Genomic DNA, 25,103 nt, shown 5'->3' with positions numbered 1-25,103 from the left:
CAAAACTCCCACAGCACCCTTTTATTGAACTAATTGTATGCTCCCTTGTAATGTTAATTATTATATCCGTATGTCTTTCTAACTAAATTGTGACTTTTCAAGGCAAGGACTGTTTCTTATTCATTCATTCTTTTACAGATATTTATTGATCAAGCACTGTTCTAAATGCTGGGGATAAAGCTATGTGCAAAGACAAAACTATCCCTGCCCTCAATGCCACCGAATATAGTCACTTAATTTTTCACAGTGCACAGAATCCAAAGCTAGATATTCCCAAGTAAATTTTTAAATTTAACCTAATTTTAAAAGGTAATGTTAAGATGGTCTGTTTGTGTCTGTTTAGGTGTACTGCAATAGTTTTTTTTTTTTTTTTTGGTGTTTAATTATTTTCTTTGAACTTGATAGAAAAAATTATTATGCATTCAGATTAAACTAATATTCCTTACCTAAATGAAAAGTAATATAGCACCTTGATATAATGAAAAGAGCACCACCTTGGGAGGAGTCCAGAGTTCTAACTGGACTCTACTGTTGAATAGGTTTGCACATTTTTACCTTCTTAGAGCCTTACTTTTCTGATATGTAAAATAAAAGGGTTGGTATCTCTTAGCACTCACACTTTAAATCTGAAAGTGGGGCAAAATATTCATTCCTGTGGCCTTTGAATAAATGTTTTGTACTTTTAATTGAATGACTGGAAACAAAACCAAGAGCTGTCATTTTATATATTTCACTTGAGTTATAATCAGTAGCTAAATGTTTTTTCCTTTTCTTTTACAGACTTGGGTCTGGATCAATATATAATAAAACGCTTTGATGGAAAGGTGAGCAAACTATGACACTTCTATACATATATCCTATCATTTACTAAGAAGATTTTTAAGTTCCTCTATAGTTATGTGTGAGAAATCACTGAATACCTGTTAATCTTACCAAAAGAGCATGCTTAGGTTAGGGGGTCTGTGCCTCTACATACCTCTACAGAAAGAGGCAGAAGGTTCTATATTTTTCCATGTAAGGTAACTCTCATGTATTGCCTCCTGTTTATATTAAGGGCTAATTCAGTGTTTGTTGACTTTTGAATGTTAACTCAATAGTCATCATAAAGATTAATAAGCCCCCCAATACTGTATTGGCATTTATTACAAAACGCTTCCCTGATTTGACCTTTCTCTGACTTTATGATAGTGTCTAGCAATAATCTTAACTAGAAAATTACAAAGGTCCTTGTAGTGCTTTTGTAATAATTATGAAGACTGCTCCAGATTTGCCTATAAGTTTGCACTATACTTATTTTTAATTATTTATACCTGAATAAATAATATAACAAATTATTCTTAGGTATAGAAAATGAGACTTTCAGTTTTATTGCCTCATAAAGCAGTCAAACATGTTTTTTCCTTTCAGGCCAGATTCTCCAAAAAGAAAATATTACACAGGGTCAGAAAGAAAAGTAAAGGGTCAATTTTACAGAGGAGGAAGAAAGCACTGCAGAAAGAAGAAAGAGCCAGGCATGGTTCTACAAAGCACAATGAACAGGAAGTCAGAAGGAAAATCATGGAGTGGCTGGAAAAGGCAGGATCACAAAAGAGGGTCTAGATGGGGAGAGGTCAGGGTTAGTAAAAACTGATTTTGCAGAAATATGCCAATTCCTGCATTATTACATAAAAGTCCATATCCTGGTAAGGTGGAGAGATAAGTGTTGAGCTCTTTTATACAAGTGAAAAGAATGAGTAGCTGCCTTAAGATTTGAGAGAGATCTCAGCTAAGGCCACCTGCCTAAAAGTTACCTTTCCTATTAAGGTGGCACAGTGCCTTAAAATGCCTCCATCTGTGAATATCCTCTTTTTAAAGTCACATATTCTAAAAGAATGATCAAAAAGGAAGAGTGCTGAACTAGATGTTAGGAGACCTCGGCTCAAGGTCCTAACTCTGCTTTGGGACAGCTTCATCTTTTCTCTGATCCTTGGTGTCTCTGCTTTATCTATGGTAAAGTACCCTATCCAATGTGAGGACTTACTGCAACACTTCTGATTTCAGAGTCTTTGGAGGGTCAGGTCCCTATCTTACCTGTTTTTGTGTCACTCAGAGTCCAGCATGGGCCTGGCACACAGGAGGCAACAATAAATGTTTAATGACTTGCAAAAAATTAACTACAGTAGTCAATCACATATTCCTTGGTGGAGGTCTGACTCATTAAGTCAATAATAACTTATAGCAAATTCATTTTAATAAATAACTTTTTTTTTTTGAGATGGAGTCTCGCTCTGTCGCCTGGGCTGGAGTGCAGTGGAGCAATCTCGGCTCACTGCAAGCTCCACCTCCTGGGTTTGCACCATTCTCCTGCCTCAGCCTCTCGAGTAGCTAGGACTACAGGCTCCCGCCACCATGCCCAGCTACTTTTTTTGTATTTTTAGTACAGATGGGGTTTCACTGTGTTAGCCAGGATGGTCTCAATCTCCTGACCTCGTGATCTGCCTGCCTCGGCCTCCCAAAATGCTGTGATTACAGGCGTGAGCCACCACACCAAGCAATAAATAACTTTTTTTGGTTATTTGGAGAATCACTTGAACCCAGGAGGCAGAGGTTGCAGTGAGCCAAGATTGTGCCATTGCGCTCCAGCCTGGGCAACAGAGCGAGACTCCGTCTCAAAAAAAAAAGATAAAGGACTAAAAAAAAAAAAAAAAAAAAAACCTTATGTAATGAATAAATTCATTTATTGTTTGATCAGTTTAAAAGTTTTCCATGTTTTTTTGTTATGTATGAAGTCTTTCGCTTGATAATTGTAACGGTCAGTACTTTCTCAACTGTCAGTCTTTTCATTTTTCTTTCTTTTTTTATTTTTTATTTTTTTTGAGATGGAATCTCGCTCTATCGCCAGGCCGGAGTGCAGTGGCACCATCTCAGCTCACTGCAACCTCCGACTCCCTGGTTCAAGCGATTCTTCTGCCTCAGCCTCTTAAGTAGCTGGGATTACAGGCACACACCACCATGCCCAGCTAATTTTTTTATTTTTAGTAGAGACAGGGTTTCACCATGTTGGCCAGGATGGTCTCGATATCCTGACCTCATGATCCGCCCGCCTCGGCTTCCCAAAGTGCTGGAATTACAGGTGTGAGCCACCATCATTTTTCTTTAGATCTTCATGACTCTTTTGTTCTCTCATCCAGAAAATCTTAATTCTTAAGTAGCTGCTTCTAGAATATATGAATTCTAAGACAATTTTCTGTTAAAAAAACAGATTTGTGTGTAATGATATTATAGTAATTTTATGCATTATAGCCAGAAATGTAGTTAGAAAGCTAAACACCTAAGAGGAATTTCCTTTTAGGCTTGCTTTGATTTTTAAATGGATAATTTTTTTCCCTCTCCCTCTGTTTTTTTTAATTTGGAAGATAAACTATTAAATCTTAGAGAAAGAATTATTTACTCCTATTGTCTTAGCCCCCATTATCTTAACTTTTAGCACACCATTTAACAAAGTCCAAAATTTGACCAGTAACAAACACTAGCTTATTTTATTGCCTTCTAATTGAATTAAACTTCAGCCTTTTTGTCATTGAAAGTAAGAACAAATATAAAAATAATATTTTCCTGGGATGTTTTAAATTTCTACCTGAATAATGGAACCTCCAGATGCAAAATAGGAAAGAGTGGTGCAACTGATATTGACAAATAATTGGATAGTTATTTCTTGTTTTGCTAAAATATTTTTTTCCTGATCTGTTTAATTAACTAGAAGGTTCCCTGTAAGAAGTAAATGAGACATTACTATTTCAACTGATAGTCAGTGAGAACTGAATTTAATTAAGCAGCTTTTGAATTTGTAGTTGAATCTTTTTCCAGAGCCCATTATTACTTTATGTTAATAGACACTAATACTTTTAGAATACTAGAAATTTCCCTTGTAGAAAAGTTATGAAATACATTATTATTGGCACTTGCATAGTCTATTGCATTTCCAAACCATCTACTATCATAGGTCTCGTATAAAGAATGGTAACAGCTATGGTTACCACTGGTTTTAAGAATATGTTTCGTAGATAAGTGATATTATTTTGAAAATATGAGACTAGGTTTAAAAGTTTAAAACTTCAAATCTTGAAAGAGTTCGGATTTTCTCTTAGAAGACATTTGAAAATTATTATAAATAGCTTATTAGCATTATTATAGAGATGGTAATACAAAATATATTCTGGCATTATTATTATTATTATTGTTATTATTATTTTGAGATGGAGTTTCGCTCTTGTCACCCAGGCTGGAGTGCAATGTCGTGATCTCGGCCCACTGCAACCTCTGCCTCCTGGGTTCCCAAGCGATTCTCCTGCCTCAGCCTTCTGAGTAGCTGGGATTACAGGCATCCACCACAACACCCGGCTAAATTTTTTTGTATTTTTAATAGAGACGGGGTTTTACCATGTTGGCCAGGCTGGTCTTGAACTCCTGACCTCAGGTAATCTGCCCACCTTGGCCTCCCGAAGTGTTGAGATTACAGGCGTGAGCCACCATGTCCGGCCAGCTTTTGTTTTAATGTAATATGTCATAGATTCTTTCTAAATGCACCTTCCTGTGTTGAATCCTTCTTGTGAAAAGAAAGAAAAAAGAAAAAAAAAAAAGCACCTTCCCCTAGTATCCATGTATTCTGCTAACAATTTGTCAATACAGTCATTTCATGAATTTGGATTATTTATTTAATGAAAACTATATTTTTTCTTTGTTTCATTTATCATCTTTTATGATTTTACCATCTAGTTGGCATATAAAACAAAGCAATTATTTCTAAGTGGAGGCTTTATTTTACATTATTGTTAAATATTTCTTTCATGTAATCATTTAGTTGCTCTCTTTTATTTGCGTGATTTATTTCAAGTGGTTTGTAGCCTTCTTTATTTTCCCATTTTCTCTTACCCCTTTTTTCCCCTCAGCAGACCAAAGATAGAAATTATATTTTGTATTTCCTGTTTCTATTGCATGTAATAGACAACTGTCTCCACATCAAACATCACCATTTTTTTTATAAAGTCACAGAATAAAATTTCTTGGTATAGATGAAATTGTTCCTTAAACAAGGAATACCAATTTCCGCAACGTTGGATTCAGTCCCCTTATGTCTTCTAAAAGCTATAGTTTATACACTGTTTTCAAGCAATAAAATTGTCTATTGAAACCAATTGTTCATTATCATCATACCACCATGTATTTCTTTTTTAGAGAATAGATTTGTTATTCTTTCCTACCTATTGATTCCCCTTTCCCCCAACCTCTCCCTGAACGTTTCAGAAATAATGCCTCTGAATTGAGTTTTTCCATTATTTGTAACTACAGTCCCCTCAGAACCTTGACAGTCTCTCAAACTTGGAAGAAAAAACTAATGTGTATTTTATTTCCACCTCCTTTATGTTATCTACAAGAATATTTGTTTACATGGAACAAGAAAACATTTTACATCAAATAAAAATGAAATATTATCCACATTTATCTGTAAAGAGATAAAAGTATAGTCAAAACCAAGAAAGGGAAGTATTGATTATAGTGTTTATAACAGACAATATGATTAGTAGAGGAACAGATGGAAGTCATAGTTGAAAATCAAAGCTTTAATATTACTACATTCTCTTTTACTAGGTGAAAGTTCTTTTTGAAAATATTAACAAATTAACTTTAAAATACCATTCCTTTTGGGGGAAATTGTTGGTTCTTCTAAAGAGAATATGAACACATTTTTTCCTATAATGTAATACTTCTTGGTGCTTTATTCGAGTTCTAATTATTTACTCTATTTCTCAGATAAAATAAGACCCTAGAATAAGGTCAAGTGTAGTTTTACTCCTTGACATATATAGTAAGTTGTTAAGAAATTTTCTGTCTTTTAAGAGTTAAATGTTTTGAAGATTGAGGAAATGTAAATTAGGACATAGGGTACTAAAAGTCTCATGGGACAGGGTTTGATGAATTCTCCACATTTATTTGAACTACTCTAGTCAAATTTAGATAACAGGTTATAATATGACATGTAATTCTGCATTGTTAATTAGCCATGTCTTTCCCTCTCTCTCTTGGCTTCCAGAGACCTGAAACCACTCAAGTGGAAATTCTTGGTTAATTAATATATTTATTCAGGTTTTTGGCTAAATATGAATATGTAAATTTAATTTTATTAGTCTTTCTTGTTATCTGTGTTTTCATTTGCCCTATCCCATTTTTAAAGTAGGGTATATCATTTCTGTTTTCTTTTTCTTTATATAGGGAAATTCTTGCTTTAAAAACACTGTAACAGATGCCAAGAGAATAAAAGTATTTCCTTGAAGCCAGAAGTTCCTCACAGATATTTCAAAGTCACATGTTACTTTGGGCATGATGACTGGGCCCTTTTTTAAAACCTCATTTTCACTCATTGGTTGTCAGTGGTTTATTTTTTTGGTTTGAAGTGAAATTTCTGGGCTAGGCCCAGAGGCTCAGGCCTGTAATCGCGGCACTTTGGCAGGCCGAGGCAGGCGGATCACTTGAGGTCAGGAGTTCAAGACCAACCTGGCCAATATGGTGAAACCCCATCTCCACTAAAAATCTAAAAATTAGCTGGGCATGGTGGTGCACACCTGTAATCCCAGCTACCTGGGAGGCTGAGACAGAGAATAGCTTGAACCTGAGAGGTGGAGGTTGCAGTGAGTTGGATTGGCATCACTGCACTCCAGCCGGGCAACAGAGCAAGATTCCGTCTCAAGAAAGAAAAGAAAAGTGAAATTTCTAAATGAAAAATGCTTGACTGTATTTGTCTTGTGGGAATTATCGTCAATAATAAGAAGCTTTTTGAGTGCTTATTATGTTCCAGGCTTATACATAATTACTCATTTAGTGCACACAACCACTATCTTAAGCTGTCTATTTTTATCATCATTTTACGGATTGAGAAAATAGGGGCTGGGCACGGTGGCTCATGCCTGTAATCCCAGTGCTTTAGGAGGCTACTTGAGCTCAGGAGTTCCAGACCACCCTGGGCAACATAGCAATAGCCCTTCTCTACAAAAAATACAAAAGGTTGCCAGGTGTGGTGATGCATGCCTATAGTTTTAGCTACTCAGGAGGATAAGGTCGGGGGACTGCTTGAGCCCAGCAGGTAGAGGCTGCAGATTGCACCACTGCACTTCAGCCTGGGCGACAGAGTGAGACCCTGTCTCAAAAAAAAAAAAAAAAAAAAGAAAAAGAAAAAGTACAGAAAAGATAAGTAGCTAGCTTAAAATCATATAGCTAGGATTCCAAATTCTCTTGAACACTATGTGATACCACCTTCTGAATGTCTAATCCAGTTGTCTATATGACCTTTTATTAAAATTTTACTGCCTTAATACTGTTTGCTCAAAAAAAAACCTTGATGTTTGTTTCTTTTTGCTAAGAGTTGAAGTTAATCTTTTCTGCTTTGATAAAGTACAGCTAGAAATTCATACTAACCTGAGAAACCACATAACACTTCATTTTATAGAAAGAAAATATGGGATATATACATTTTAATACCTGAATTTAAAAATCAGAATATCAATTTTACTGTTATTGGCTCCATTATTGTTTCATATACCATGAGTACCACTTGACATCTTCAGAAGTGCTTTCTTTTCTTTTCTTTTTTTTTTTGAAGCCATTACTCTTAAAGTAAGCACTGTCACCTGTATTTGAAAACTTGGATCTTTGCTGATTATAATCAAGGTTTTTTTTTGAGCAAACAGTATTAGGTAAGGTAGTAAAATTTTTAAGAGGTCGTATACACAACTGGATTAGACATAGGAAAGGTGGTATCATGTAGTATTTAAGATAATTTGGAATCCTGTCTCTATAATTTACTATTATAAACTAAACAATTTATTAACTCTTTCAAATATTGATTAATTATATGTTAAATATAGCATCATTTGAATGCAGCTGCTCATTATAGTCTTTAGACAAGCAAACTTTAGGATGTAATTAATTTACTGGCTGGGCACAGTGGCTCATGCCTGTAATCCCAGCACTTTGGGAGGCCGAGGCAGGCAGATCACTTGAGGTCAGGAGTTCGAGACCAGCCTGACCAACATGGTGAAACCCTAACTCTACTAAAGATACAAAAATTAGCTGGGCTTGGTGGCAGGCGCCTGTAATCCCAGCTACTTGGGAGGCTGAGGCAGGAGATTCACTTGAACCCGGGAGGCGGAGGTGCAGTGAGCCAAGATTGTGCTACTGCACTCCAGCCTGGTCAACAGAGTGAGACTCTGTCTTAAAAAAAAAAGAATGTAATTAATTTACAAAAGTGAATTGAGGAACAAATTCAACATTTCATATCCTTTCACACCTGCTGGAATTTTGTTTTATTTTTAGTTACAGATTTTGCCATCTTCCTTCTTTCCCATCCAAAGTTCTTTAAATTATTTTTAAAACATTTACTCAGTTTTAGCTCCTCTTTCAAATTAGCAACTTTAGTTCTTTTTTATATACCATAACCCTAAAAAAAAAAAATCTGGCTTTGGTATCTGAAATATTTTCCAAGGCATTTCCATTTTGAGTATCTCAGTACTCTGTTTGGCAGCTGTGTGTAAATGGTTAGTAGATGTTATAAAGTATGCTGAATTGGTATGAAAAACATAGTCTTGTGGATTGCTGAACTTCTTTATGTGTAATAGAGTGGGATGAAGAGTGTGGACTTTGGATATAGACAGTCCTGTATTTAAATATAGGCTCTCCCACATAACTGATGGGTAACCTTGAGCAAGAGACCAGTTAACCTCTCTGTCAGTTACATTCTCGGTAAAATTGGGACAATAGGTAAAGTATCTAGCTCTACAAATTATAGCTGTTTTGCATGACTTTGAGCCCTTTACTCAGTTTATGAAAGGAGTTCTCTGCTATCATATATATGATTTTCTTTCTTCGTTTACTTGAAAAGCTGCAGACTAGTATACCCTCTGCGTAATTGTTCTCTCCACAGTCCTTTCCTTCCCAGTTTAATTAGCTATAAAAATCTCCTGTGCTATCTCTGTAATGAGCAACTAGCCCAGGTTAAATACCGAGTCCATTAACTAAAGTGAGGCCTCCAGTTCGATTTCACATGTCTGAGTTGTCCTGTGTTCACAGTGATTCATCTCATTCCTGTGCCGTAAAATCCCTTGGGCTCTGTCACATAAGTTCCAGCTGTAGGCTTGTGAATTGTTAATAGCATCCATTTTTCAGTCAAGAAATTTTACAGTGCTATTCAGTGTGGTTAGAATAGGATGGTAAATATAGGTCAAATTTTATTTCCTGGTCAGTGAAGTTTATTTATTGAAAAAAATCTTTAAAACCATTTGATATTTGAAAATAGTTTGGAGTGGTACCCAGCTAAATTAGCTAACAACAACTGCTTGTCCAAATGCCAGCCTTCAGGATGACTGCTTTTTTTTTTTTAATACCAATGTGGATATCACTTTATTTAATGCAGCATAATTTTGGAGGAGACCTTTTTCTAAGGAGCCATTCTGTACTCTTTCTTAGAGTAGTTACTAATTATCTAAACTCATCCATATTTGATTGCCTATATTAATATGAGTGGCAAAGCAACTATTTGCCATGAAATTAAAAAAATATTATATATAGAAACGGTAATGAGACATCCTTGTTTTGTTTTGTGCCTAGCAGATAATATCTAAAACATTTCTATGTATTCCTCATTTCCTACTTCCAGGTGTTCAGTGATATTATTACAGGTTTTAACTGTTTCTTTGTATATTATGTTTTGTGATATGTATATTTGATTAGTTTGTTCATATAATCAAACAATGTCAATGTTTTTTCTTTTTCTCATCTTCTGATTAGGATTTCTGGCAGGTACTGACTCAGCAGCATGTGCTTTAAATTACTTAATGCTCCAGAATCCATAGTAATGCTTCAGGAACAAAGGTTCAGTGCATGATGCATATGTCCTTGCCCTGCTCCCTTCAGAATGATTTCGTTCCTGTCACTTTAAATTAACATACTTTATCTTTAATATGACAATCCAAGCACTGCACAAGTCCCAGAGAATTTGATACCCAGCATGATTTAAAAGGAAGTTTTAACATTATGTGTTACACAAAAGGTTAAGAAATTTTGTTTTAATCACTCTTGTTAAGCATAAGAGATACTTAATTAATTGAGTCACTTAAATAGTCTTACTTGGAGGCCGGGTCTGGTGGCTCATGCTTGTAATCCCAGCACTTTGAGAGGCAGAGGCAGGAGGATCACTTGAGCAACCGGGAGTTCATGACCAGCCTGAGCAACATAGCAAGACCTCATCTCTATGAAAACATTTAAAAACAGTAGTAGTCCTAGCTACTCAGGAGACTGATGTGGGAAGATCGCTTGATCCCAGGAGTTGGAGGTTGTCGTGAGCTAAGATTGTGACACTACTCCAGCCTGGGTGACAGAGTGAGACCCTGTCTCTAAAACAAAAACAAAAAAGTCTTATTTGGGATATTATGTTCCTACTTGAACTGTAACAGGACTGATGAGACAACAGTAACTTCAAGTTAAAAATTAATCTTTTTTTCTTTTGAAATTTCTTACATAATAAATACAAATAAGCAGTTGCTTGGTTGCACTTTGCTCAGTAAAATGGCTTAAGGGGGAACAAATGGGACACCTAGAAAGACTTTATTATTTTGCTTTTCTGAGCTAATCAATGACTTTAACTTGGAAAAGCAACTAAATATTTGGAGAAAACCATGAAAAGAATATATACTTACAGACTGGCCAAGGAGATCTTCAAGGACACTCCTAAAGGTACTTTTTAAATTGATCTTTGAAGGCTTGGGCTCTTTAATGGTAGTTTATAAATTATTAAAATTTATTCATTAAAATATTACTCTCACATTTCTGGTGGCTGGCAGTCTTAAAAATATAAATTAAACTGAGTTGTAGTAATTGAATATAAATTAAGCTGAATTATAAACATCTTTTGGTTTAAAATAACTAATATAACTAACGAAGACCACAGGGTGCTCTTTATTTTTACAGTACATTTTTTCTATACTTCCTTTGTTTGAAAAATGGGGTGTAATTTTTGGTAGTCCCTCTTACCAAACCCTCAAATTAGGTATCTTATTATTAGTACAATAGATTATCTTCCTAAATACCTTTGTCTTTAACTGCATTCTGAACCAAACCAACAAATACAGTAAAAATTATGTCAGAATAATGTATAGACGATTCCATTATCAATGTTTCTAATCCTGGGAATTCTATTTTAGAACAGCCATGGCACAAACATCATACAGAGTACCGAGTAGATCAGATGAGATACTAACACCTGTGATTGAGGCCAGCCACTTCCGGTTCTCTGATTATGGTAGGACAGTTTGTAGAGGGTAGCTAAAAACTCTTCCTCTCCTTTAATAATTGTATGGCTTACGGCTGGAAGATTTACAATGGCTGGACTTGGATAGGTGTCCTTACTAATTAGGAATAGATTAGAGAGGCAGCAGTTGGTAAGTGCTTAAAAGTCTCTGGAATCTGCAGCATTAAGTAGTCAACCACACTAGGTGACAAAAGAGCACCAGTCTTCTTTAAACTTTCACTATTTAAGGTAATGTCCTTGGTTGATCAGGGATTCAAAATCAAGCTTTTCTGCATTCTTAAGTCTATCTTATGAATAAACTTTTTACATTAAAGAATAATAATAAACCTTTTTCTTAGGTAGTGGGAGAATTGTTTACCTACATTGTGTTCTATGAGTATCACTCATTTTGGTGACACTAGTATGAATCCTTTAAGCTTCCAAAGGTCAATGAACAGTTACTTTGTAGAAGAGGCATTTCTTGCTTGCTTCTTTGCAGTGACTTGTTCTTTGCATGCTAAGTTTCTATTGCCTGTGGAAAGTCTGGGATTGTTTTGTTTTCCTGGTAGCATAGAATGCTGTTCTTCAGATGCAGTTTATTAATGCTGTGAAATACTTAGACTGCTGTGAGGAGTATCCATAATGTCTCTTTCCAGTCTCTGAGTTCCCACCACTACTAAAGTTTGTTAATCTAACCCATGTGTTTGATTATTCAAGTTGAGAAAATTAATAATAATGTAATCATTAAGTGTGCCAAAGGAGGGTGTAGTTTACTTAGTTGTCTCAAATATTCAGACTCCTATTAAAATATCTTTACATCCATTTTTATTTTAGATTATGTTGTGTTTGAATTTGGGATCAATGAACCCATTCGATTTATCATTGTTGATTTGAAAACATAAACATGACTAACCATTGCATTTCTTACACCTTCATCTTTAGCTTTTTCATCATAAAACAAGATTCAAAAATCACTTTGCTATCAGAGAACTTTCTTTAGTTCCAGGCCAACTTCTTTTTTCTTATATTTTAGCACATTCTAGCATGCTTAAGGTCACATAAATAAAGTTCTATAAGAGTATACTAAACAAGTTATTTCTCCTTCTCTTCTGGTAAAATGAGTTCTCAACTTAGCCTGACCATCTATTTATAATCTTTGGTTGTAGAGAATGTGTGAGGATAGTCCTTTATTTGCATATTTGTTTTTGGCATGATGTATTTTTTAAAATTCTAAACTTGAATAAAAAACTTCACCAATTACAGATTAATCTAACATTTATTAATTAAAAATTATAAAGAACATTACACTCTTGAAGTGATGCACATTTCAAAATGATTGAAATATGCATTTGAGTAAGTGAAAGCCTTAAAAAAAAATGTGCACCTGTATCATTGGCTTGGACTTTCCTCTTCAACTTCAAGTTAACTTAGTGGATACAAGCTAAGCCCCAAGGTAAATATTTTATGGTAGTGAACTACTTCAAAAATATTCAGTCCTGATTAACATTTTCCAGAAATTGTGAACAATATAGATACCCAGTGTGTTCCTGTGCAGTTGATACAATGTAACATATAATGATTCATGACATGGGCTCTGGAGTCTCCTGCCACTTAATAGTATTGTCACCTTTGGCTACTTATGTGACTTCTCTAACCCTGAGTGTTCTTATCCATAAAGTGCAGATAATAGTATGCAATAAGGACTTAAAGAGATAATGCAAATATAAAGTACCTAGCACAGTGCCTGGCATTTACTAAAGAGAATAAATCAAATGAGATGCTGACACCTGTAATTGAGGTCAGCCACTTCCAATTCATATACTTCCAGAATATGCGAAGTATAATGCTTAAGTTTTTCATGGTCTTTAATGTTGTCTTTAGTGGTCATTGGTGCTTAAGGGATACCTATAAATGTTTGTTTGCTTTCAAAATTGCTTTTAAAATCCTTCATCAACACGGTTTCTTGGGAGGTGATAGTTACTAAAGCAGTTTAGATCAAGGTTGTGAACGGTGATCCTCAGAGTGAAACTTTAATTTTTGTTCTTATGATACATTTTTTTCTTATACAAATTTTTTTCCAAGTGAAAGAAGGTGAAATCACTATATTGACTTATTTTTCAAGATTTTTACTTGAGATTGTTTTTACATTAAGTGGTAGAGAAACTTTTTATAACCCAAGTGACTAAAAACAACACTGCTGCTGATCTCAGGACTTTCTTTTTAGCATTGATCCATTTGAGTGGCCAAAGTTCAAAATTAAATTCTTAGATTTAGGTAGCAGATAATCAAGTCATAAAACATAGATTCCCCTGCTCAAAGCTGCTTTGAAGCTAGTATGCAGAAATAACATGGTAGAGTTGAAGATTTTCTCCTTCTAGAGTTTTGATAATACCTCGTTCAGATACTGAGGATTAAAACAAACCTTTGCAGTAAAGTTGTATCATTTCCTTAAAGTTAATGCCATTCCAGTAGACTTTTAAAATGTTTTATTATTGCTTTTTAATCAAATCATCTGCCACTGTTTTTTAAAAACATCTTCATTTGTACCATCTTTGAAGCCATCTAGTTAATGAGATAAGAAAACCTTTGCATTCCAGGTATTTGGAATTGTTCTCACAGCTGAGGTGGTTAGAATTGGGACTGAAAAGAGAGTTGCTTTCTGGCATAGTGAAGTTTACAGTATCTTAAGCATTCACCTTCCAGTTTGTTGCACAGTAATTTATGTGTGTTTGCCTCAAATGCGATATTACCTTTGAAAAGCTTAGAAGGAAATTTGAGTCAGAAGGAGGAATCATAAACTACTTCAAATTAGAAACATTTTGATTTCATTGTTATCTGATATATCCCCAAATTCTACCCTTCTGCAAGTTCAGAGATGGGGTGGGGAATAAGAAAAACATATTTTAGCTGTGCAACATTTTTAATTTGATTGGAAATAGTGTGATTGTTTAAGATTGATATTTTACCAAGGCTTTGGCATCAATCCATGCACCAACTAGATAATGAAGTGTAAGCATTAATTGCATGGGAAAATTGCTGAATTTTCTCTTTCTTTCTAACACCCCACCACATACCTTGACCCCAACCTTAGATAGAAATACTATTTGTCATTTGGAAATGATATGCCAAAATTGTATTTTCCAGAAGAAGCATATTATCATTAATTTGTTTTTGATGTACAACCTCAAATATTACTCAAGGGATTTAGGTAGACTTTGAATGTATTTCAGCAATGTAGCAAAATATTAATACTAAAATAACCCAAGGATTTCATCCCCATAAAGGATGACACTTTAATTTAAATAGTAAAGCTGTGTTCTTCATCACATTTTCTATAAGCCAAAGATGTTTTGAATTTCTGGATGATATGTAAGCATTGATTTTGCAGACATAGTCCATCAACTTCTATTAACTAGAAAAAGTTTTTTTAACTTTATAACTTGAAAATTAGATCTTAACTAGAAGAAATAAGTTTCTAGATATGATTTCTCTCTTTGGCTTCATATACTTGAGTCCCAGAAGGCAAAATTACTAACCCTATTTTGATCAACCCTGTAACTAGTTAGGATTTACTGTTTGAGCACACTTAGCGCTCATGAGTCTGGAAATCCCAGTTCCAGTGCCCCTCATGGCACCAGCAACTTTAACCATGTATTTTATAAGTTTATGTGATTGGTCAGAAACTAAAGTGTGAGTGCTTCAGCATAAAGTCATCTGGTACAAAAATCTAGGTTTTTGACTTACTGTGAGGTGTAGCAGTTACACATGTGTAGTGTATAATTTGCTATATAATAAGTTTACTTTCAAGTCTTTCTGCTTATCTAAAAAATGAAAATATCCAGGATATGGTGCAGTTGAGATCAATACCAGAAACCTGTAATAATGTCCATTTGCCTTTACTTGAGATCAGTAATTTGAATGGGTTGGTGATACTGTACCTATAACTACACTTTAAGTTTTGAAATAAGTAAGATCTAAGACTAGGTCATATCAGTGAATAGTAAAACAGTTATATTTTGTTCATTTAAGTTAGTGAGCACATTGCTTTAAAACATTTTGCATAATTTTCTTCTCTAAGAAGAGGTAACATTGGTCAGTAAATTGAATAGAAATGCTATTCTTGTCATTTGACCTGCATTCTGCTTCCATATCCTTAATTTCAGAGATTCAAGTGATTGGAATCAAGTTTGAAATGTAACTTCTAAGCCACATAAAACAACATAATGCTCTGTAAGGTATCTGCAATTACAATCTCTTTTAAGAATATCCAATTCTGGCTGGGAGCAGTGGCTCACGCCTGTAATCCCAACACTTTGGGAGGCCGAGACGGGCAGATCACTTGAGGTCAGGAGTTCAAGACCAGCCTGGACAATATGGTGAAACCCTGTCTTTACTAAAAATACAAAAATTAGCCAGGCATGGTGGCACATGCCTGTAATCCCAGCTACTCGGGAGACTGAAGCAAGAGAATCGCTTGAACCCAGGAGGCAGTTTGCCATGAGCCGAGATCATTCCACTGCACTTCAGCCTGGGCAACAGAGTGAGGCTCCATCTCAAAGAGAAAAAAAAGAATATCCAGTTCTATTTAAATAATTTTCAGCATGTATACTGAAGGATTGGTAGAGTCTTACCTCAGGAACTTGAAGATGAAACAAATTTCTCATAGACCCTTACTAAAATTTTTTTAACTGAACTGATAATTTATTACCTAATCTCACATTATATACCCTTACAATAGAATTGAAGTGTGTTCTATTTCTTTCAACTTTTATATTAAAAAATTTCTTTCTTATAGTTTATTATATTTGAATTTACTACATATATTGAATTAAATATAAATCCTTAGGTTATACTTTCTAGTAAAAATTACATATTAATATAAATGTGTATTAATAACAAAATTTTTTTTAAAAAAGAAAACAGGCCAGGTGCAGTGGCTCACGCCTGTAATCCCAGCAGTTTGGGAGGCCAAGGCAGGAGGATCACTTGAGGTCAGGAGTTTGAGACCAGCCTGGCCAACATGGTGAAACCCTGTCTCTACAAAAAAATACAAAAATTAGCTGGGTGTGGTAGCACATGCTTGTAATCCCAGCTACTCAGGAGGCTGAGGCAGGAGAATCGCTTGAACCTGGGAGGCAGACGTTGTAGTGAGCTGAGATCTCACCATTGCACCCAAGCCTGGCGGACAGAGCAACACTCCATCTCAGGAAAAAAAAAAAAAAGAAGAAGAAAAGAAAACAACAACAACAAAATAACAAAAAATGTAAATAACTACTTCTGGGGCAGTGAGAGAACATTATTACCAGTCTGATAAGATTATATTCTCCTTGGAATATGCCTCCATATCACCCCTGAAGTGTATAAGTGGTGTTTGCTTAGGGGAAAGAATGACTTAAAATTTAGTAAAAGATTAAACACCATCTAAAAGATTAAATGAAGGATCATTTTACTTGACATTTTCTTTCTTTTTTTTTTTAAAAAAAAAAGTTTTATTTCCATAGGTTTTTGGGGAACAGGTGGTATTTGGTTCCATGAGTAAGTTCTTTAGTGGTGATTTGTGAGATTTTTGGTGCACCCATCACCGAGCAGTGTACACTGAACCCAATTTGTAGACTTTTATCCCTCACCCCCTCACCCTTCCCCACACCCCCGAGTCGCCAAAGTCCATTGTATCATTCTTATGCGTTTGCATCTTCATAGCTTAGCTCCCACTTATGAATGAGAACATACAATGTTTAGTTTTCCATTCTTGAGTTACTTCATTTATAATAATAGTTTCCAGTCCTATCCAAGTTGCTGCGAATGCCATTAATTCGTTCCTTTTTATGGCTGAGTAGTATTCCATCGTATGCATATTCCACAGTTTGTTTATCCACTTGTTTATTGATGGGCATTTGGGCTGGTTCCACGTATTTGCAATTGTGAATTGTGCTACTATAAATATGCATATGCAAGTATCTTTTTTGTATAATGACTCCTTTTCCTTTGAGTAAATACCCAGTAGTGGGATTGCTGGATCAAATGGTAGAATCAGGTCTTTGGTTTTAAAACACCAGCTAAGAAGCAGCCATAGGCACAGAATAATCTAAAAGTTTGTTTTCTAGTAACTCCCATTTCCTCCCAAATTTTGACGTATTTATTTGATGTTCTTCCTAGCTTTGAGTAACTTGAGAGATCAAATTTGATGGTTTTATGATAATTTTTGTGTCTGTAATTACTATGTCATGAATTTTGTAAGAATCTTCCTCAGAGTTTTGGATACTCTATAAATTCACTTATAAATTCTTAAGAGTTAGTAAATAGGTACATAATCCTAAATTTACCTGAACCACTCTTTAACAAGAGCATGCCTCTGAAAACATACAAGTAACTTCTCTCCCTCTCTACTTCTTTACCACCCCAACTGCAAAAGCATGGAAGAACAATGTAGACCTTTTTACTAAAGAATTAGAAACAGCACATCACAAAACGACCCATAGACCAATGGAACAGAACAGAGACCTCAGAAATAACACTACACAACTACAATCATCTGATCTTTGCAAAACCTGACAAAAACAAGCAATGGGGAAAGGATTCCCTATTTAATAAATGGTGCTGGGAAACCTGACTAGCCATATGCAGAAAACTGAAATTGGACCCCTTCCTTACACCGTATACAAAAATTAACTCGAGATGGATTAAAGACTTAAATGTAAGACCTAAAACCATAAAAACCCTAGAAGAAAACCTAGGCAATACCATTCAGGACATAGGCATGGACAAAGACTTCATGACTAAAACACCAGAAGCAATGGCAGCAAAAGCCAAAATTGACAAATAGGATCCAATTAAACTAAAGAGCTTCCACACAGCAAAAGAAACTATCATCAGAGTGAACAGGAAACCTACAGAATGGAAGAAAATGTTTGCAATGTATCCATCTGACAAAGGGCTAATATCCAGAATTTACAAGGAACTTAAATAAATTTACAAGAAAAAAATAACCCCAACAAAAAGTGGATGAATGATATGAACAGACACTTCTCAAAAGAAGGCATTTCTGTGGCCAACAAACATATGAAAAAAGCTCGTCATCACTGGTCATTAGAGAAATGCAAATCAAAACCGCAATGAGATACCATCTCGTGCCAGTTAGAATGGCAATCATTAAAAAGTCAGGAAACAACAGATGCTGGAGAGGATGTGGAGAAATAGGAACACTTTTACATTTATTATATATTTTAATTTTGTAATGATCAGAATAAAATACTACTAAGCAATAAAGTGAACTGATGATTACAGTGTGGATGAATCTTCCCCACATTATGCTGAGCCAAAGAAGCAGGACACCAAAGTGTATACTAGTGATACCATTTATATCAATTTCTAAAACAGGCAAAACTCATCTATGGTGAAAATATGGTAGGAATTTATTATGGAGGGGCATAAAAGAACTTTCGGAAGTGATGGAAATGTTCCATATCTTGATAAAGACGTCTATTATACATTAGATTTTTGCTTTTCAACATATGTAGATTTTCCTTAAAAAAGTAACAAATGTTGGACTCTAGATGATATAGATATGTTTGTTTTCTGCAGAGATGGGATTAGCAGTTGTGAAACTACTTTTTGTGTATTCTAAGCTTGAATAAATATATTGATGATAATGGGAACCAGGTTTCTCATTTTTGGAAAAGGTAGTAACAAGTGTGTGAGGGATAAGACCAAATTGTATCCTAGAAAGGAATTATAGGTATCAACATGAATTCATAGTTTGTGATAGCTAGATATGAATCTAATCACAAAGAAACATCAGCCTAATTCAAAATGAGAGATATTCTACAATATAACTCACCTGTGCCTTTTAAAACTGTCAAGAAGTACAAAGAGAGAAAAAATGACACAGCGGGGAACTCCAAAACCACATCCCGCCATTAAACCAAAAATTAAGCTGCCAAAAATTGTCAGTCAACTTGTTCAGATCTCTAGAATCTAATGAAAGACTTAAAACAACCAGGAGAACGCTTTAAAAGAAAGAAGCTGCTAACATTTATTCACAGAACATTGTATTTTAACTTACCTGGTGACCACCCCAAGTCCCCAGTGCAATGGCAGCTGTAAGGATGGCGGCCCATGTTCCTGACAGAGTTTGCTTGTGTCAGAACGAGCAATGTGGATCATGTTCTTGGATGACTCTGGATGTGGGCATCAACCTGTCTGGTGGCTCCCTAAGGAATCCGCTTTGAGGCTTGCCTTTGTTTCACCTGCTTCAGAGCTTTTAGGGGACTGGGGCAGCATTTGTCAGAAAGATTTAAAGGTAAATAATACTGTAGCAGCTGGGACAAGCAGACAAACCAAATAGCCTGGGAAGGAAGAGGCTTTGTAAGGAGATAAATGGGAGAACAAGTGATTTGAAATGCTTCACCATATACAGGGGAGTGTAGAAGGCTTAGGGTTGAATGAATGTTCAGAAGAAACCTTAGAAGATCCTGAGCTTTCATGTCTGGCTGACATTTAAGCCCCATGCAAGCCGGAATCTTAAGGCTAAGAGAGAGTTGTAAATGGTTTTGCTAAGTAAGCATTGAAGAAATGCCCAATACAGAGCCAGTCTGAAAAGATCCGGAGAGTATTTTTACCCCTTTCGCTCCAAGCATTTAAGGAAACCTGTCAAATCACTAGTTGCTCACTAAGGTGAACAGAGACTTGAGTGACGACCTATGACAAAGGTCACAGGTCTTTACAAGAAGAGTTTAATAAAGTCATTAAACAAACAACTACAACCCACAGTAGCAACAACAAACCCTGAGGAAGGGGAAGAATGCGATTTCGAGAGTTACCACATTATAATATACAAAATGTCCAGTTTCAACAAGAAATTATGCATACATAGAAACAATAAATTACAGCCCAATCACAGAAAAAAAAAAAAAAAAAAAGAAATAGGGAGTATCCTTGAGGAGGCACGGACATTATATGTACTACTCAAAGACTTTAGATCAACTGCCTAAAGTATAGTTAAGTAGCTAAAAGGATGATGTATGAACTAACAGAAAATTTCAATAGATACATAGAAATTGTTTAAAAGATACCAAATAGAAGTTCTGGAACTGAAAAGTACAAGAGCTGAGTTGAAAAATTGACTAGAGGGATTCAACCAGCAAACTTGAGCAGGCAGAAGAAAGAATTAGTGAACTTGAAGTATAGGTCAATTGATATTATCTAGTCTGAGGCAGAGAGGAAAAAGAATGAAAAAAAATGCACAGAGCTGAAGAGACTTATGCTTTAAAATGTTTATAGTGGTAAATTTTGTTATATGCATTTTACTGCAATTTTTTTAAATTACAAAAATGTAAATGATGTGGTACTGGCATAAACACAGACAATGGAAGAAAATTGAGAGTCCAGAAATAAACCCACACATCTATGGTTAATTGAATTTCAACAAGCATGTAAGACAGTGGTAAAAGGTCATACCATTTCAACAAATGGTATAAGGTCCACTAGATATTCACATACAAAAGAATGAAGGTGAACCCCCTACTTCACATTATATACAAAATTTAACTCAAAATGGATCAATAACCTAAAAAAAAAGAGCAAATGCTATAAAACCCTTAGTAGAAAAGTAGGGGTAAATCTTCATGACCTTGGATTGGTAATGAAATATTAAATATAACATCAAAAGCACAAATAATAAAATAGATAAATGGGACTTCAGTATTTAAAACTTTTCTGCTTCATAGGACATTATCAAGAGTGAAGGGGCAACACACAGAATAGGAGAAAATATTTGCAGATATGTCTATGATAAGGATCTAATATCCAGAATATATAAAGAACTTAGATTAGAACTCAACAGCCAAATGAGAAATAACAAATTCAAAAATGAGCAAAGGATTTGGATAGACATTTCTCCAAAGAAGATATACAGATGGTCAAAAAGCACATGAAAAGATGCTGAACATCATTAGGTATTAGGGGAATGTAAATCAAAATCACAGTGAGATACCATGTCATATCCATGAGGATAGTTATAATTTTTTAAAGAAGAAGAGGAAGAAGTATTGGTGAGGGTGTGGAGAATGTGGAATCCTCTTACATTGCTTATGGGAATGTAAATGGTGCTGTAATCCCAGTACTTTGGGAGGCTGAGGTGGAAGGATTGCTTATAGCCCAGGAGATCAAGGATGCAGCCCAGATCCATGATTGTGCCACTGCATTTCATCCTGTGCGACAGAGCAACCTCCTCCTGTCTTAAACAAAAAACAACCAGCTGAGTGTGGTGGCTCATGCCTGTAACCCCAGCACTCTGGAGGCTGAGGCACGCAGATTGCTTAACTCCAGGAGTTCAAGACCAACCTGGGCAACATGGCAAAACCCCATCTCTACAAAAAATACAAAAATTACCCGAGCATGGTGACATGTACCTGTAGTCCCAGCTACTGGGGAGGCTGAGATGGGAGGATCACCTGAGCTGAGCCCCAGAGGTCAAGGCTGCGGTGATCCAAGATCATATCGCTGCACTCCAGCCTAGGTGTCAGAGTGAGACACTGTCTCAAAACAAAACAAAACAAACAAAAACCAAAAACATAGAGCTGCCATATGACCCAGCAGTTCCTCTCCTTAGTACATACCAAAAGAATTGACAACAGGTACTCAAACAGATACTCATACATGAATAACCAAAAGGTGGAAATAACCTAAATGTCTTTGAGCATATGAATAGATAAACTGTGGCATATACATACAGTGGGGTTTGGATCATAATCTCAAAAGATACAATCCCAAAAAATCAAAATTCCTTACCTTGTTATCTTTATTTGGGAGTTAAGTATGGCTTAAGGAGCTGTGTATGGGGGCCAGGCATGGTGGCTCACGCCTGTAATCCCAGCACTTTGGGAGGCCAAGGTGGGCAGATCATGAGATTAGGAGATCGAGACCATCTGGCCAATAGGGTGAAACCCGTCTCTACTAAAATACAAAAAATTAGCCAGACGCGGTGGCGGGCACCTGTAATCCCGCTACTTGGGAGGCTGAGGCAGGGGAATTGCTTGAACCTGGGAGGCAGAGATTGCAGTAAGCAGAGATTGTGCCACTGTACTCCAGCCTGGCGACAAAACGAGACTCCGTCTCAAAAAAAAAAAAAAAAAAAAGAAAGAAAGAAAGGAGCTGTGTATGGATGCCAGATTGATAAGGGATGAACTTGTGGACTTAATTTTAGGTATCAGTAATTTTAAATGTCAACTCGACTAGATTAAGGAATACTTAGAAACCTTGTAAAGCATTATTTTGGGTGTTAGGGTGAGGAGACTAGTGTGTGAATCTGAGTGGATTTAGATGGGGACGGTCTGCCCTCAATGTTGATGGGCACCACCCAATCAGCTAGGGATCTGGAGACAGCAAATGGTTCTCTCTGAGAGCTGGGGCAGACTTTTCTGCTGCTGCTTTGGATATCAGAAATTCGACTTCAGGAAAGTGTATTATCACAGCATTTATTGTGTGTAAGCATTGTGCGTTTATGTAAAAACGTTGAAACTTCCTCAGTAAATGAAGAAATGACCTTTTTTGTACTGCATTTGTGAAAGATAAAATTTCTCAAGATCTCAGCTCTTTGGGCAACTGTGTATGCAATAATGACCCATTGTGGTTTTTAACTTACCTCATGAAAAGACTTAGGTTTGTTCTCAGGGTATTTCAGATGACTGCCTTTATAACTGGGGCACATACGATTACTAACTATAGTGATAGGCGTTTATACATTTCCCCTTTGAGCCATTTCTTTATGAACAATGGTTCTTCTGCTCAAAGTGTTCTGTCTCATTCTTATGTTTCTCAAATCTTCTTTAAAAATGTAAGCAAATATTTTTAAATAATTTTTATGTTTTCCAAAATTAGGATTTTAGACTTTAGGGATTTTGATCTTTGGGGATTTCAACATTCGGGATTATGGTGTTCAGTGTGTATTTTGGGGGGATTATGATCAGCATCCCATACAGTGGAATATCATTTGGCAATAAAAAGGAATTAAATATTGATTCATGCTACAACATGGTGAACCTAAAAAACATTATGTTCAGTGAAAGAAGCCAAACCTAAAAGGCCCACGTACTGTGTGGTTAAATGGTAAAAATGGTGAATTTATCACAATCAAAACCAATAAAACTCTACAGGAAAAAATAAGGACAAAGAAAGGCTGTTCCCTATTAATGGAGACTAAAGAGACATGATAACTAAATGCAGTTTATGATTGTGGATTACATCCTTGATCAGGGTGAAAATAGCTATAAAGGAAATTATTGGGACAATTTGCTAAAATTTGAAAATGGACTGGATTTGGCTGGTCGCAGTGGCTTACATCTGTAATCCCAGCACTTTGGGAGGCCAAGGTGGGTGGATTACCTGAGGCCAGGAGTTCAAGACCAGCCTGGCCAACATGGCAAAACCCGTCTCTACTAAAAATACAAAAATTAGATGGGCGTGGTGGTGTGCATCTGTAATCTCAGCTACTCGGGAGGCTGAGGCTTGAACCCGGGAGGCAGAGGTTGCAGTGAGCTGAGATCACGCCACTGCATTCCAGCCTGGGTGACAGAGCGAGACTCCATCTCAAAAAATAAAAATAAAAAAGGACTGAATTAGATAATAGTATGTGTATCAATACTAAATTTCCTGGTTTTATTAAACATACACTGTGCTATAAATTATGTATCAGAATTACATTTTGGGGATTTTAGGCTTTAGAAATTTTGATCTTTGGGGATTTCAACGTTTGGGATTATGGCATTTGGGATTGTGACCATTAGAGAATGTCTTTGTTCCCAGGAAATCTAGGCTGAGGTACTTAAGCATAAAGTGGCATGATGTCTCCAATTTACTTTCAAAGTGGCATGTTGAAAAAATACAAGGCAAATTGTGTAATATGTAAACTGTTGGTGAATTGGTAAAAAATATATAATAGTACTTTATACTAATCTTTCAACTTTTCTGTGAGTTTGAAGTTATGTCAAACTCAAATTTTGTTACCAACAAAATTAGATTTGCCCTTATGTTACCTTCTCAGCGTCAGCATGGCCCGGATGATTGTTAGAAAAATAATGTTAGGTTTGCTTCTTTGGCTTAACTTCCTCCTTTCACTCTATCCTTAGACTTTTGTCTGTTTCTCAACCTGTGGCTTCCACTATGTTATTTATTTTAATTATAGCAATTTCCCCATAAGCTTATTACATCATTATGATTAAGTATTAGCTTCTATACACATTTATTGTTATGGCTGGTAATGGTCAGCCTTTGGGGACCTATTCTCATTTTGTGTATTTTTTCCTGTTCACATAGTTTACCTTTGCAGTATCTTGGGTAACGTAAAAAATGCAAATTTTTTTCTTTTATTTTGAGAAATTTAAATATTAACTTCCTGGTGGAGGGCTTTGCTGTTCTAGTTCTCATCCAGTAGCTTTTTTTGTCTGAAATTTCTGTTCAGTCTCTTGGTAGAAGATCAAGTGTAGTATGAGATCTAACCTTAGTAACATACTGGACTATACTCATTTTTGTTGTCAACTCAAAGAAGTAATCTCTAAATGCTATCAAGCAGGACTATGCCTTCTGTGAGCCGCAAAAGAAGTCAGCAAAGTTCTTCTAAGTAGAAGCGCCATCAAAACCTACTACTGTGTAATTGGTATTCACCTGTGGACTTTAACCTGTCCATAGCTACTGTTTCTTATGAACAAGTAAATATCTAGTAGAGGCTATTTTGAATGAGTTTATTGAGAAGATCATACAAACTGACTTCACGATGATTCGTGTGGTACTTGTA

The 25,103-nt window shown here is 35.7% G+C and overlaps 1 protein-coding gene across 2 annotated transcripts in view; it reads left to right on the top strand.

The window, feature by feature from the left end:
- The window catches only part of MICU1 (mitochondrial calcium uptake 1), a 264,649-nt gene that overhangs the window by 94,966 nt on the left and 144,580 nt on the right, over positions 1–25,103 (top strand). The window contains exons 5-6 of one of the 2 annotated variants that reach the window (XM_055092954.1): positions 781–824; positions 1,408–1,575. In XM_055092954.1, the coding sequence (XP_054948929.1) occupies positions 781–824; positions 1,408–1,575 (212 nt within the window). The remainder of the gene's footprint in view (positions 1–780; positions 825–1,407; positions 1,576–25,103) is intronic. The other variant, XM_003815973.5, reaches the window with a different exon arrangement.

This window comes from Pan paniscus, chromosome 8, assembly GCF_029289425.2.
Source record: "Pan paniscus chromosome 8, NHGRI_mPanPan1-v2.0_pri, whole genome shotgun sequence".
NCBI lineage: Eukaryota > Metazoa > Chordata > Mammalia > Primates > Hominidae > Pan > Pan paniscus.
The sequence above is the reverse complement of the archived record's forward strand: the minus strand, read 5'-3'. Positions and strand labels throughout refer to the sequence as shown.